We start from the raw sequence: 15,427 nt of genomic DNA, 5'->3' as shown, positions 1-15,427 counted from the left end.
ATGGCCAGGTATGTACCCCATGGCCATCCACATGTGCCCAATGTGCCTAATCTGTGCCAATCAGTGCCTACAAATGGGCACTGATTGGCACCAACATGTTTCAGGTCTGCCCAGCAATGCCACCAATCAGTTTATTCAGTGTCACCAATCAGTGTCATCAGTGCCACCTGTCAGTGCCCATCGGTGCCACCTGTCATTGCCCATCAGTGCCACCTATCAGTGCCACCCATAAGTACCCATCAGTGCCACCCATAAGTACCAATCAATGCCACCTACGAGTGCCCATCAGTGCCGCCTATGAGTGCCCATCGGTGCCACCTATGAGTGCCCATCGGTGCCGCATACCAGTGCCACCTATCAGTGCCACCTATCAGTGCCCATCAGTGCTGCCTATCAGTGCCCATCATCAGTGCCCATCATCAGTGCCCGTCAGTGCCATCTCATCAGTGCCACCTCATCGGTGCCCGTCAGTTCAGCCATATCAGTGCCTGTCACTGAAGAAGAAAACGTACTTATTTACAAAAAATTTTAACAGAAACAAAAAAGAACTTGTTTTTTTTCAAAATTTTCGGTCTTTTTTTATTTGTTGCGCAAAAAATAAAAACTGCAGAGGTGATCAAATACCACCAAAAGAAAACTCTATTTGTGGGAACAAAATGATAAAAAAATGAATTGGGTACAGTGATGGATGGCCGCGCAATTGTCATTCAAATTGCAACAGCGCTGAAAGCTGAAAATTGGCCTGGGCGGGAAGGTGTCCAAGTGCCCGGTATTGAAGTGGTTAAAGTCTATTGAACCAAAAAAAGAAAAAAAAAAGAAACGTTCGGCATTTAAAAAAGTCCATTTCCAAAAATGCATTGATGTGAACGTGTTTCATAGGAACCCATGTTACAAAAATTTCCTGCATTGGTGTGAATGAAGCCTAAATGTCCTGCTGGGCCTTGTGTTTGACATATAAATTGTGCCATAGAGGGAAATGAAGTGAATGTCACACAGAACAATCGATTATACAATCTGATTGATGTTTATGGCTCGACCTGCCACAGCTAAAGTGAAGGGGTGAGACGGAAGGAATAATGGGGGGGCTCCACCATGAACCGCCCCCTGCTGGGCGCACGGGGGACCCCTCGGGATTTGGTGCTTTTGGAATTTATCGCCTGAATATGATTTGTGGCGATTACATTTTTCCCGGGATGGTTGGAGCTCCGGCGCTGCAATAATGAGATTCATAGGAAAGAACGCGGCATGATATCAGATTGATGATGTATATTTGTGTTTATTACACGCTGCCTGCTGGGAGAACTTTCCATTTCTGCCATCAGGGGGCCCCCGGGGGCCCGATTACAGCTCTGGGTAGGACACGTTCCCTCCAAGGAGCACATTCACAATGAGTCTGTCTGTACGAACGTTCGCTGTAAAATCACTTCATTCCCCAGCTTGTTCCATGATACAGATTGCAGATCACTGACCTCTCCGCTACTTCAATCGGGCACACGGGATGCCAGAATAAAATGGCGCCAGCAGGCTGCATTCAGCTGTTATGCCTAGGCAGGTGGTCTTCTGTACAAGCTCCGCCCCTTGTGTCATGTGATCATTTCAGTAAAAAATAATTCTGGATTGTCTTTTTGGTCGTTTTATAGTTATTATGGCAACTTTGTAACTCTACAGACCGGCCAACAATGTAAAGAGAGACGGTTTCATGTCTGTGAGCAAGTGGAGGCTATTTTTTGGGGGGGGGCAGCAAACAGTCGATCGGCGAACAAACCCCTCCCCCCTTCTCCTGTCCGTCTGTCCGCCCCGCACTTACCCCCTCCAGGTCACGGGACCCACTTCCTGATTGGTTGGGAGGAGAATCAGGAGGGCAATAGTAAATATTATTGTGGGTGCGCCCCGAACCTCAGGCTCCAATCATGTACTTCTAGAAAAAAAAAAACACCCCATTGGAATCCATGCGTCTGGCACCCTGCATGGAGATTAGAGGCGGGGCGCATGGATTAGGGGGGGGGCGGTGCCCCTAATGGAGTGCCCACCGCTGTCTCTAAGGCCCCTTTCACAGGGGAGCCTCCCCATAATGGAATCCGCTTGCTGATCGATTGATCGCTCCATTGATCCCCACTGAGCAGACACAATCCCGCTCTCCTCTATGGGGAAATCGCATGGAAACGGACCGCCTGTCCCATTCCATCCGCTGGACAGATGGAAAATTGGACCACCATCCATCTGTTTTTGGCGGACAGGATTGGATGGGATGGTGAGCGGTGTCAGCAGACATCCCCCCCTCCATAGAGGAGACTAGAGGGTCCACCTGAAAAACTGACAACCTCTGTAAAAGGGGCCTTAACCCCTTCAGTACCGGGCACTCCCCCCCCTTCCTGCCCAGGACAATGTTCAGCGCTCTCACACTTTGAATGACAATGGCGCGGTCATGTAACACTGTACACATAGGACATTTTTATCATTTTTTCACACAAATAGGGATTTCTTTTGGTGGTATTTAATCACCTCTGGGGGGGGGGGGGGGTTATTTTTTACAAAAAAAAAAAAAAGAAAAGAGACAGAAAATTTTGAAAAAAAAAAAAGGTTTTCTTAGTTTCTGTCAGTAAATTTTGTAAATAAGTAATTTTTCTCCTTCACTAATGGGCACTGCTAGGTGGCACTGATAGGTGGTACGGATAGGCAGCACTGATGGGTACTGGTTGGTGTCACTAATGGTCACTGATTGGTGTCACTGATGGGCGCTGATTGGTGTCACTAATGGTCACTGATTGGTGTCACTGATGGGCGCTGATTGGTGTCACTAATGGGCACTGATTGGTGTCACTGATGGGCACTGATTGGTGTCACTAATGGGCACTGATTGGTGTCACTAATGGGCACTGATTGATGTCACTGATGAGCACTGATTGGTGTCACTGATGGGCACTGATTGGGGTCACTAATGGGCACTGATTGGTGTCACTGATGGGTACTGGTTGGTGTCACTAATGGTCACTGGTTGGTGTCACTAATGGTCACTGGTTGGTGTCACTAATGGGCACTGATTGGTGTCACTGATGGGCGCTGATTGATGTCACTGATGAGCACTGATTGGTGTCACTGATGGGCGCTGATTGGTGTCACTAATGGGCACTGATTGGGGTCACTAATGGGCACTGATTGGTGTCACTGATGGGCGCTGATTGGTGTCACTAATGGGCACTGATTGGTGTCACTGATGGGCGCTGATTGGTGTCACTGATGGGCACTGATTGGTGTCACCAATGGGCACTGATTGATGTCACTGATGAGCACTGATTGGTGTCACTTATGGGTACTGATTGGTGTCACTAATGGGCACTGATTGGTGTCACTGATGGGCGCTGATTGGTGTCACTGATGGGCACTGATTGGTGTCACTAATGGGCACTGATTGATGTCACTGATGAGCACTGATTGGTGTCACTGATGGGCACTGATTGGGGTCACTAATGGGCACTGATTGGTGTCACTGATGGGTACTGGTTGGTGTCACTAATGGTCACTGGTTGGTGTCACTAATGGGCACTGATTGGGGTCACTAATGGGCACTGATTGGTGTCACTGATGAGCACTGATTGGTGTCACTGATGGGCACTGATTGGGGTCACTAATGGGCACTGATTGGTGTCACTGATGGGTACTGGTTGGTGTCACTAATGGTCACTGGTTGGTGTCACTAATGGGCACTGATTGGGGTCACTAATGGGCACTGATTGGTGTCACTGATGGGCACTGATTGGTGTCACTGATGGGCACTGATTTGTGGCACTGCTGGGGCTTTACTGTAATCAGTGCCCGGATTGATCAATACCCCAATTATCTGTCCGGGTTCCCCTGCGAGAAGATTCCGCTGATCGGCTCTCCTCACCACAGACTCCGTCAGTGTGAGGCGATGAGAGCCGGTCACCGGGACTTCCACATTTACATGTGATTGGACACAGCCGGTCACATGATTAAAGAGCCGCGTCATCAGCTGGTCACAGAGATCGGCGTCACGCCGCGTCCCAGCAAGGCATGAAAGGAAGCCATCCTTTGTTTTGTCATGCGATCAGCTGTGATTGGTTACAGTGATCACATGGTACTGGTAACGGGCCGGGACAGTGGTCAGTCATCGGCAGTGTCGGCACAGATCGCGCTGCACAAGAGGGATGTTCTGGGAGGAGGTCATGTGACGTCCAGCCGGAGTGATGAAAGTCCCGCCCAGAACCTGACATTCCCTCTTCCTGATATGTGTCCGCTGTCCCATGTCCTGGTATGAAGAAGTCTCCTCTTCTCTTTGTATTGCTTCCTTTGTGTGAAAACCCTGGTGATCCTGCCAGTCCCTCTGCTTTCCTATTAAAAACTGACCACACTAAGCATGAGAGCACAGTGTGGTCGGTTCTCTGGCTGTGCTGGGAACTCAGCCAGCTCTCCTCCAAAGATCAGACTTGTCCTGATACACTCCGCTGCAGAGCCATTCACTGGGAAGTTCAATGTACTGCTGTTTCTCCTCCCCCAGCTCTCTGTACTCAGCTGTATAAGGAGCTTAGAGAGAATGTGATCAATTATAAAACAGGAGAAAAAAAAGGTTCTATAATTTTTTTTTATATCTACACATAAAAGTTTTGCTTTTCATTTCTATTTTAAACTGAACAGGTTGTTTTACAGGGTGAGGGGGTCACATATACTGTAAACTGTGGAGAGTCTTCTGACTTCTAACAAAATAAGAAAAGTGTCATCACAGTTTGTAGATGTTAACGATCGATTCCTCCTCTGACCCCGCCCCCCGGGGGCACCGGCCTATGAGCGCCATCATACAGGGCGGGGTGTCGAGGAGTAATGACCTTCCCCCCGATGTCTCTGCAGGGTGTAAGAATCCTCAACATGGACAGATCTTTAAAGAACTGATGCAGACGGCAAACTTCCGGATCCGGGTGGTGGAGGACTGCGACACGGTGGAGATCTGCGGAGCCCTGAAGGTGAAACTCCTCCGACAATCTGTCCTCTCCGCCTGTTGTATGTTGTCTCCTTTAAAGTGTGTGTCACCCCCAAAACCTTTTCTTCTTTGCATTGAATGGCGGGACGGTCAGAACCCCTGTCAGGTTTTTATCGCTATCCAGGACACAGAGAGAAATAGAAAGTTCTCACCCTCCCCCGCTCTACTAAAAGAAAAACATTATTACTTCTGTTGTTACAGTTCCTCCCTCACTTCCTGTTTGTTATAATGTTGTCAGAAAAACAGGAAGTAGGGGGAGGGGGGAGGGGGCGGAGTAAAAGTAAGACTGAGGTTCTTATCCTTCTCCCCATGGACTATAAAGCCGAAGTTTAATCTGCTTTTATTTTGCCTTCTCTGGTCCCCTCCCCCCCATTAACATTTTTAAATTTAGCCTTTCCATTTTCATGACATACCGGATACGTCTTCACTGGGTCTCTGTGCTTCTCTACTCCTCACACCTGATTGGAAGCAGTGGGCTGGCTCTTGGGATTCGTTATGAAAATTGATGGGCAGGTGTGTCTGGAGGAGTGGGCGTTCCTAGGCAGGCTGTATTTACATAGGTAACGCCCACATGCAGGGCCGCTGAAAGGGGGGTACCACCGACCCTACTGTAGGGGGCCTAAACAGTGGGGGGATGGGTGGGGCAGAACGGGGGGACAATGCTGCACTGTGTCTGTGTCTCTCTCTCCAGTAGCTGAAATACGATGAAGGACATAAGACTGAAGGGGGGGATGGAGGGAGGACATAAGACTGAAGGGGGGGATGGAGGGAAGACATAAGACTGAAGGGGGGCGATGGAGGGAGGATATAAGACTAAAGGGGGGGATGGAGGGAGGACATAAGACTGAAGGGGGGGATGGAGGGAAGACATAAGACTGAAGGGGGGCGATGGAGGGAGGATATAAGACTAAAGGGGGGGTCAGAGGGAGGACATGAGACTGAAGGGGAGGTTGGAGGGAGGACATAAGACTAAAGGGGGAGATGGAGGGAGGATATAAGACTGAAGGGGGGGTGGGGGGTGGAGGGAGGACATAAGACTGAAGGGGGGGATGGAGGGAGGACATAAGACTGAAGGGGGGGGGATGGAGGGAGGATATAAGACTAAAGGGGGGGTCAGAGGGAGGACATAAGACTGAAGGGGAGGTTGGAGGGAGGACATAAGACTAAAGGGGGAGATGGAGGGAGGATATAAGACTGAAGGGGGGGATGGAGGGAGGATATAAGACTGAAGGGGGGGATGGAGGGAGGATATAAGACTGAAGGGGGGGATGGAGGGAGGATATAAGACTGAAGGGGGAGATGGAGGGTGGTTATAAGACTGAAGGGGGGGTCGGAGGGAGGACATAAGACTGAAGGGGGGATGGAGGGAGGATATAAGACTGAAGGGGGGGGTGGAGGGAGGACATAAGACTGAAGGGGGGGATGGAGGGAGGACATAAGACTGAAGGGGAGGTTGGAGGGAGGACATAAGACTAAAGGGGGAGATGGAGGGAGGATATAAGACTGAAGGGGGGGATGGAGGGAGGACATAAGACTGAAGGGGAGATGGAGGGAGGATATAAGACTGAAGGGGGAGATGGAGGGAGGATATAAGACTGAAGGGGGAGATGGAGGGTGGTTATAAGACTGAAGGGGGGGTCGGAGGGAGGACATAAGACTGAAGGGGGGATGGAAGGAGGATATAAGACTGAAGGGGGGGGGTGGAGGGAGGACATAAGACTGAAGGGGGGGATGGAGGGAGGACATAAGACTGAAGGGGGGATGGAGGGAGGATATAAGACTGAAGGGGGGGATGGAGGGAAGACATAAGACTGAAGGGGGGGATGGAGGGAGGATATAAGACTAAAGGGGGGGTCAGAGGGAGGACATGAGACTGAAGGGGAGGTTGGAGGGAGGACATAAGACTAAAGGGGGAGATGGAGGGAGGATATAAGACTGAAGGAGGAGATGGAGGGAGGATATAAGACTAAAGGGGGAGATGGAGGGAGGATATAAGACTGAAGGGGGAGATGGAGGGAGGATATAAGACTGAAGGGGGAGATGGAGGGAGGATATAAGACTGAAGGGGGAGATGGAGGGAGGATATAAGACTGAAGGGGGAGATGGAGGGTGGTTATAAGACTGAAGGGGGGGTCGGAGGGAGGACATAAGACTGAAGGGGGGGGGGGGTGGAGGGAGGACATAAGACTGAAGGGGGGGATGGAGGGAGGACATAAGACTGAAGGGGAGGTTGGAGGGAGGACATAAGACTAAAGGGGGAGATGGAGGGAGGATATAAGACTGAAGGGGGGGATGGAGGGAGGATATAAGACTAAAGGGGGAGATGGAGGGAGGATATAAGACTGAAGGGGGAGATGGAGGGAGGATATAAGACTGAAGGGGGAGATGGAGGGAGGATATAAGACTGAAGGGGGGATGGAGGGAGGTAATAAGACTGAAGGGGGGGTCGGAGGGAGGATATAAGACTGAAGGGGGGATGGAGGGAGGACATAAGACTGAAGGGGGGATGGAGGGAGGACATAAGACTGAAGGGGGGGATGGAGGGAGGTTATAAGACTGAAGGGGAGGTCGGATATAAGACTGAAGGGGAGGTCGGAGGGAGGATATAAGACTGAAGGGAGGATATAAGACTGAAGGGAGGTCGGAGGGAGGATATAAGACTGAAGGGGGGATGGAGGGAGGACATAAGACTGAAGGGGGGGATGGAGGGAGGACATAAGACTGAAGGGGGAGATGAAGGGAGGTTATAAGACTGAAGGGGAGGTTGGAGGGAGGATATAAGACTGAAGGGGGGATGGAGGGAGGACATAAGACTGAAGGGGGAGATGAAGGGAGGTTATAAGACTGAAGGGGAGGTCGGAGGGAGGACATAAGACTGAAGGGGGGGGGGTGGAGGGAGGACATAAGACTGAAGGGGGGGATGGAGGGAGGTTATAAGACTGAAGGGGGAGATGGAGGGAGGATATAAGACTGAAGGGGAGGCTGGAGGGGGGACAGAAGACTGAAGGGGGGGCATAAGACTGAAAGGGGAGGCCAGAGGGAGGACATAAGACTAAAGGGGCGGTGGAGGGAGGATATAAGACTGAAGAGGGGATGGAGGGAGGACATAAGACTGAAGGGGGGGGGGTGGAGGGAGGTTATAAGACTGAAGGGGGGGGCCGAAGGGAGGACAGAAGAATGAAGGTGGGGCATAAGACTGAAAGGGGGGGGTGGAGGGAGGATATAAGGGGGTTGGGGGGGGATTTAAATGTTTATTATAAGACCAGTATAATTGCCCTTATTTTTGTGTTTTATTATAACTGACTATAAGTGGTTAGAGTTTGATGTATTTTACTTGGATTGATTAGAATACGTGTGTACTACATTATAGTGTATGTTGGTGATATGAGGATGGCGGTATATTTTCTCTCCTGTCAGAATATAGTCGCGGTAGGCGCTGGATTTTGTGACGGTCTGAACTTCGGGGATAACACGAAGGCCGCTGTCATCCGTCTCGGTCTGATGGAAATGGTGGCGTTCGCTCGTCTCTTCTGCACCGGCGCCGTCTCCACCAGCACCTTCCTGGAGAGCTGCGGCGTGGCCGACCTCATCACCACCTGTTATGGCGGAAGGAACCGCAGAGTGGCGGAAGCCTTTGTCAAGTCTGATAAAGTGAGTGCCGAGATTTCTGTGGAGGGTTTTGGGTGCCGTTTGCTGAATGTGGATGGTCTGTTGCGTCAGTGACGTAACGCGGCTTCTCATCTCATTTCAGTCCATCGAGGAGCTGGAGAGAGACATGCTGAATGGACAGAAGGTCCAGGGCCCGCTGGCCTCCGCCGACGTCTACAACATCCTGAAACAGAAGGGAGTGCTGGAAAAGTAAGAAAGATAATCAACAGATTTGTATCATCTGTGTTGTCCGTTCTCTGGGATCCTTAAAGTGACTTTTCACAGGAAGGCGGCCATTGCTGATCACTGAGAGTTCTGCCTGCTGGGCTGTCATATAGATCCGATGGCTTCACCCCGACCCAGAACAAAGAGATCAGGAGGTCTTAGTTCACTCTGATCTTTTATAAACATTGATCAGACAGGAGATACAAAGTAACATTGTTTATAAACATTGATCAGACGGGAGAGAGAGATACAAAGTAACATTGTTTATAAACATTGATCAGACCGGAGATAGAGAGATACAAAGTAACATTGTTTATAAACAATGATCAGACGAGAGATACAAAGTAACATTGTTTATAAACATTGATTAGACAGGAGATAGAGATACAAAGTAACATTGTTTAAAACATTGTATAGATGGGAGAGAGAGAGAGATACAAAGTAACATTGTTTATAAACATTGATCAGACGGGAGATAGAGATACAAAGTAACATTGTTTATAAACATTGATCAGACAGGAGATAGAGAGATACAAAGTAACATTGTTTATAAACAATGATCAGACGAGAGATACAAAGTAACATTGTTTATAAACATTGATTAGACAGGAGATAGAGATACAAAGTAACATTGTTTAAAACATTGTATAGATGGGAGAGAGAGAGAGATACAAAGTAACATTGTTTATAAACATTGATCAGACGGGAGATAGAGATACAAAGTAACATTGTTTATAAACATTGATCAGACAGGAGATAGAGAGATACAAAGTAACATTGTTTATAAACATTGATCAGACAGGAGATAGAGAGATACAAAGTAACATTGTTTATAAACATTGATCAGACAGGAGATAGAGAGATACAAAGTAACATTGTTTATAAACATTGATCAGACGAGAGATAGAGAGATACAAAGTAACATTGTTTATAAACATTGATCAGACGGGAGATAGAGAGATACAAAGTAACATTGTTTATAAACATTGATCAGACGGGAGATAGAGAGATACAAAGTAACATTGTTTATAAACATTGATCAGACGGGAGATAGAGAGATACAAAGTAACATTGTTTAAAACATTGTATAGACGGGAGAGAGAGAGATACAAAGTAACATTGTTTATAAACATTGATCAGACGGGAGAGAGAGAGATACAAAGTAACATTGTTTATAAACACTGATCAGACGGGAGATAGAGAGATACAAAGTAACATTGTTTATAAACATTGATCAGATGGGAGATAGAGAGATACAAAGTAACAAACATTGAGTTCCCCCCTTCCAGGAAATCCCACCAGATTTCAGGGAATTATGACATAATAGAAAAATAATTTTGTAACATTTGAAGGAATTCATAGAACGATCCTGTTCTCCCGCACCTGTCATAGTTCTATGACAGCGATGGTACTCACTATGACATCATGTCCCTGTCTGCAGGTTCCCTCTGTTTGTGGGCGTGTATCGCATCTGCTATGAAGGACGCCCCGTCCAGGAATTCATCTCCTGTCTGCAGAACCATCCAGAGCATTACTAGAGTGCGGCATTCTGGGTACAGCCCGAGATGGGACCACTATACGCACAAAGGGTTCTGGGTAATGCCTGAGGTACATGCACAAAGGATCATGGGTAATGCCTCGCCTCATTCCAGCTGGAGCACTTTATGTTTATGTTGCACTATTTCTGTGTCTGCACTGCTTTCTGTGTGATGGAGCCAAACTCCAGCCCTGAGAGTGACCCCAACACCCCATCCCTGACCCTCCTGGGGGTACGGTGACTGTAGAGAATAACTGCCAGTCCACAACAGCCAAACAGGTCAAAGATAAACTCTGATTGGCTGATGTGGGTTATTGCACTACTGCAAAATACTAACCAATTGTGGTCTATAAATGAGTACCAAAGTTGTATATGGGTCAGCAAAGAACAAAGTGGACTAACTCCATTTACTGACCCTTCTTATCAGTCGAGGAGGTTTCTGTGTGTCTCTGCCCCTCCCACAATGGTGAGATTTCCTGCAGTAGTTTGTGTCTCTGCCCCTCCCATAATGGGGAGATTTCCTGCAGTAGTTTGTGTCTCTGCCCCTCCCACAATGGGGAGATTTCCTGCAGTAGTTTGTGTCTCTGCCCCTCCCACAGTGGGGAGATTTCCTGCAGTAGTTTGTGTCTCTGCCCCTCCCACAATGGGGAGATTTCCTGCAGTAGTTTGTGTCTCTGCCCCTCCCACAATGGTGAGATTTCCTGCAGTAGTTTGTGTCTCTGCCCCTCCCACAGTGGGGAGATTTCCTGCAGTAGTTTGTGTCTCTGCCCCTCCCACAATGGGGAGATTTCCTGCAGTAGTTTGTGTCTCTGCCCCTCCCACAATGGGGAGATCACTAATCAGGGTGTGGCTCTTATTATATACAGTATATATATATATGTATATAGAATTATATCACATTTGCTGCCCTGAAGCGCTCAGTGGCATTGCACTCATTTCAAGAGGACTTTGTTTTAAAAAAAAAATTGTTCTGCCCCCCTCCCCCACTGTGGATAAACCACATGCCTGATAAAGGGGTCCTGCGTGTCCCCGAAACATCACACTGATTGTCATGTGATCACTTCAATAAATATCTCCACTATATGATTACATGGTGTGCTGTGACTTCTACTTTCTTCATATATATATATATATACAGAGTACACTTCCCACACATCTCGGATGATCATCTTCTTGTGATGTAACATTTGTATCTCACCTCTATTTGTAGCAAATAAAGGAGGAAACATTTCCTGTGATTTAGATAAATGAATGTGCTTTGAAAATAGATGTAAACATGACCCGCACACTGATCTTATTACTAAACCCAACTCAGACCCCCCATCATATGTGGATAAGTGGGGGGATGGGTCTCGGGTTTTCGTTGGAAGCAGCCGATTCGGATAAGATTTGGATCAGAACTAAAGTCATCCTCACAAATCATATCTGCCTTAGAGACAAATCACAAAGTCCTCCTCCTCCGGTCCCGGTCAGAATTGCGAAATACGCTCCAAATTATTCCTCATCCTGTCTTCGTGGGCGTGGTGATCTCTGATCACATCTTCATACTTGGTGGGATTGCCCGGTACCAAAACATTTCTGGAAAGATGTTTTTTTTTATGATTTCAACACTGTTTGAAATCCCCATCAATCCTGATCAATCCTGATCAATCGTGATCAATCGTGATCCTACAAGCACTCCCCTCTCTCCTCCCGCCAATTCAAACTCCTATTACAGATCATTACAGCCGCAAAACAAACTATTGCCAAAACTTGGAAATCCCCGTTATTATTAATTGCTGAAACTAAAAAATAGAGTCAAACAAACAATGATCTGAACCAGAGGCCATAACTGAAGATAAAATATCCAACATTGAGAATATATGGAATCTCTGGGCGACTCACTTTTTGCCTTACAATTTTGTTGCTTCCCTACTAAGACCGATCGATCTCCATTTATACTTCCATTCTCTGCATTCATGGAGAGTGTTTATTACCATGAACTCCCCCGAGGACCCCGACTACCTCTCATCTCTTTCTTCTCTGTCTGTTTTTTCTCCTACCTAAGGCCGGCCATACATACCTCGAATTTTGAAAGAATTTTCTTTCGAGAATCATATCTAAGAATTTTCGTTCGTATTTCGCACCATTAGTCGGGCTGCAGCAACAGCCGATTTTCGTGCGGCCATCGAATTCAAGTAATCGGACATGTTGGAAATTTTTTTGAAAAACAAACGATTTTCTAATCAATGATGGGAGAATCGTGCGAGAAATGAAATTGAAAAAGAAATGCGCATGAGTGCAAGAAGAGAAAATTCCCGGAAAAAGAAAAGAAGATTCCTGGCCACGAAAATTCTTTTCTGTAGCAACATGGAGGTGAAATTGAAGGCTTGGTTGGCCAAATTTCAAAATCAATGGTGGCGCCTTCAGATCGCAAAAAGCACAAATTTTCTGATTTTAAAAAAAAATTCTTTCGAAATTCTACCCATGTATGGCCAGCATGAGATCACTTTTTCTTTTATCTTCTTTCTCTCTTCTACTTTTTCCCCTATTCTCTCTCCTCTATCCTTTATTCTCTCTCTCTCTCCTCTATTCCCTCTCTCTCCTCTATTCCCTCTCTCCTCTATTCTCTCTCCTCTCTTCCCTCTCTCCTCTATTCTCTCTCTCCTCTATTCCCTCTCTCTCCTCTATTCTCTCTCCTCTCTTCCCTCTCTCCTCTATTCTCTCTCCTCTCTTCTCTCTCTCCTCTATTCTCTCTCCTCTCTTCCCTCTCTCCTCTATTCTCTCTCCTCTCTTCTCTCTCTCCTCTATTCCCTCTCTCCTCTATTCTCTCTCCTCTCTTCCCTCTCTCCTCTATTCTCTCTCTCCTCTATTCTCTTTCCTCTATTCCCTCTCTCCTCTATTCTCTCTCCTCTCTTCTCTCTCTCCTCTATTCCCTCTCTCCTCTATTCTCTTTCCTCTATTCCCTCTCTCTCCTCTATTCTCTCTCTCTCTCTCCCCTATTCTCTCTCTCTCTCCTCTATTTTCTCTCTCTCTCTCTCCCCTATTCTCTCTCTCTCTCCCCTATTCTCTCTCTCTCTCCCCTATTCTCTCTCTATTCCCTCTCCCCCCTCTATTCTCTCTCCTCTATTTTCTCTCTCTCTCTCCCCTATTCTCTCTCTCTCTCCCCTATTCTCTCTCTCTCTCCCCTATTCTCTCTCTCTCTCCCCTATTCTCTCTCTATTCCCTCTCCCCCCTCTATTCTCTCTCCTCTATTTTCTCTCTCCCCTATTCTCTCTCTCTCTCCTCTATTCTCTCTCTCTCTCCCCTATTCTCTCTCTATTCCCTCTCCCCCCTCTATTCTCTCTCTCCCCCCTCTATTCTCTCTCTCTCTCCTCTATTCTCTCTCTCTCTCCTCTATTTTCTCTCTCTCTCTCCTCTATTTTCTCTCTCTCTCTCCCCTATTCTCTCTCTCTCTCCCCTATTCTCTCTCTATTCCCTCTCCCCCCTCTATTCTCTCTCCTCTATTTTCTCTCTCCCCTATTCTCTCTCTCTCTCCTCTATTCTCTCTCTCTCTCCCCTATTCTCTCTCTATTCCCTCTCCCCCCTCTATTCTCTCTCTCTCTCCTCTATTTTCTCTCTCCTCTATTCTCTCTCTCCTCTATTTTCTCTCTCCTCTATTCTCTTTCCTCTATTCTCTCTCTCTCCCCTATTCTCTCTCTATTCCCTCCCCCCCCTCTATTCTCTCTCTCTCTCTCCTCTATTTTCTCTCTCCTCTATTCTCTTTCCTCTATTCTCTCTCTCTCCCCTATTCTCTCTCTCTATTCCCTCTCCCCCCCTCTATTCTCTCTCTCTCTCCTCTATTTTCTCTCTCCTCTATTCCCTCTCTCTCCCCTATTCTCTCTCTCTCTCCCCTATTCTCTCTCTATTCCCTCTCTCTCCTCTATTCTCTCTCTCTCTCCCCTATTCTCTCTCTATTCCCTCTCTCTCCTCTATTCTCTCTCTCTCTCCTTTCATTCCATTCAATTTACTCTTTATATAGTTCTGATAGCAGAACTTTTATCTCCTTGGTTATCATTATAACAATTAATTGTACATACTTCCAATATCTAGTATAAGATTTTAGATTCTATAATAAATCATTTCTTTTTTTTTATTTAAAAATTATACTCGATAATAATTAAGACCTTTTTTCTTTATTTTTTTATCTGAGGTCATCTTATAATAACCTGGTCTAAGTTGGTTTTATCCTCTTATACAATGTATGACGTAATCTTTTGAGTCTTTCGATCCATGATAAAATTGTCTTAGTTAAACTACTTTTAGTTTATGTTGGAACTACAACTAATTTTTATTACCATATATGTGATCTTCTCTTTTCCTGCCACCATATGTACTAATGTATCCTAATTGTGAAAATTCAATAAACATATTTGGTAAGAAACATCTCCTGTGATTTTTCGGTTGTGATTCTCGGCAGCAATCCCTTCTTTCCTGTTCTATCCACTTTATAAGAAATAAGAGATTTCACTGACCTCGGACTGTATTGATTGGATCACTCAGAATGCTTTTGTTTTCTGAACTTCAGGAAACAAACTATTGCCGGCCATACATGATTCGAATTTTCGAAAGAATTTTCTTTGGAAAATCGTATGAAAGAATTTTCGTACGAATTTCGCACCATTAAGTGGGGCTGCAACAACGGCCGATTTTCGTGCGGCCATCAAATTTGAGGAATCGGACATATTGGAAATTTTTTGAAAAACGAACGATTTTCTAATCAATGATGGGAGAATCGTGCGAGAAATGTAATAAGAAAAGAAAATTTACGGAGAAAAAAGAAGATTCCCGCCCACGAAAATTCTTTTCTGAAGCAACATGGAGGTGAAATTGAAGGCTTGGTCGGCCGAATTTCGAAAATCAATGGTGGCGCCATCGGATCACAAAACAAAACGAACTTTCTGATTTTGAAAAGAAAATTTGTTTGAAATTCGACCGTGTATGGCCTGCTTAACCACTTCACGACCGCTCACTGTATATATACATCATTTTTTTAAAGATGGATA

General features: G+C 46.4%; 1 protein-coding gene across 1 annotated transcript in view; it reads left to right on the top strand.

Annotated features, from left to right (window-relative positions):
* LOC141147305 (glycerol-3-phosphate dehydrogenase 1-like protein) overlaps positions 1 to 14,805 on the top strand; it is a gene marked incomplete in the record, with an annotated part of 54,073 nt that extends 39,268 nt beyond the window's left edge. Inside the window, 4 exon segments of the mRNA XM_073634513.1 lie at positions 4,864 to 4,976; positions 8,411 to 8,644; positions 8,745 to 8,851; positions 10,308 to 14,805. Coding sequence (XP_073490614.1) covers positions 4,864 to 4,976; positions 8,411 to 8,644; positions 8,745 to 8,851; positions 10,308 to 10,404 — 551 coding nt within the window.
* Positions 14,806 to 15,427: the final 622 nt, after the last annotated feature.

This window comes from Aquarana catesbeiana, linkage group LG06 (genome assembly GCF_042186555.1).
Source record: "Aquarana catesbeiana isolate 2022-GZ linkage group LG06, ASM4218655v1, whole genome shotgun sequence".
NCBI lineage: Eukaryota > Metazoa > Chordata > Amphibia > Anura > Ranidae > Aquarana > Aquarana catesbeiana.
This window is presented reverse-complemented; position numbering and strand designations above follow the sequence as displayed.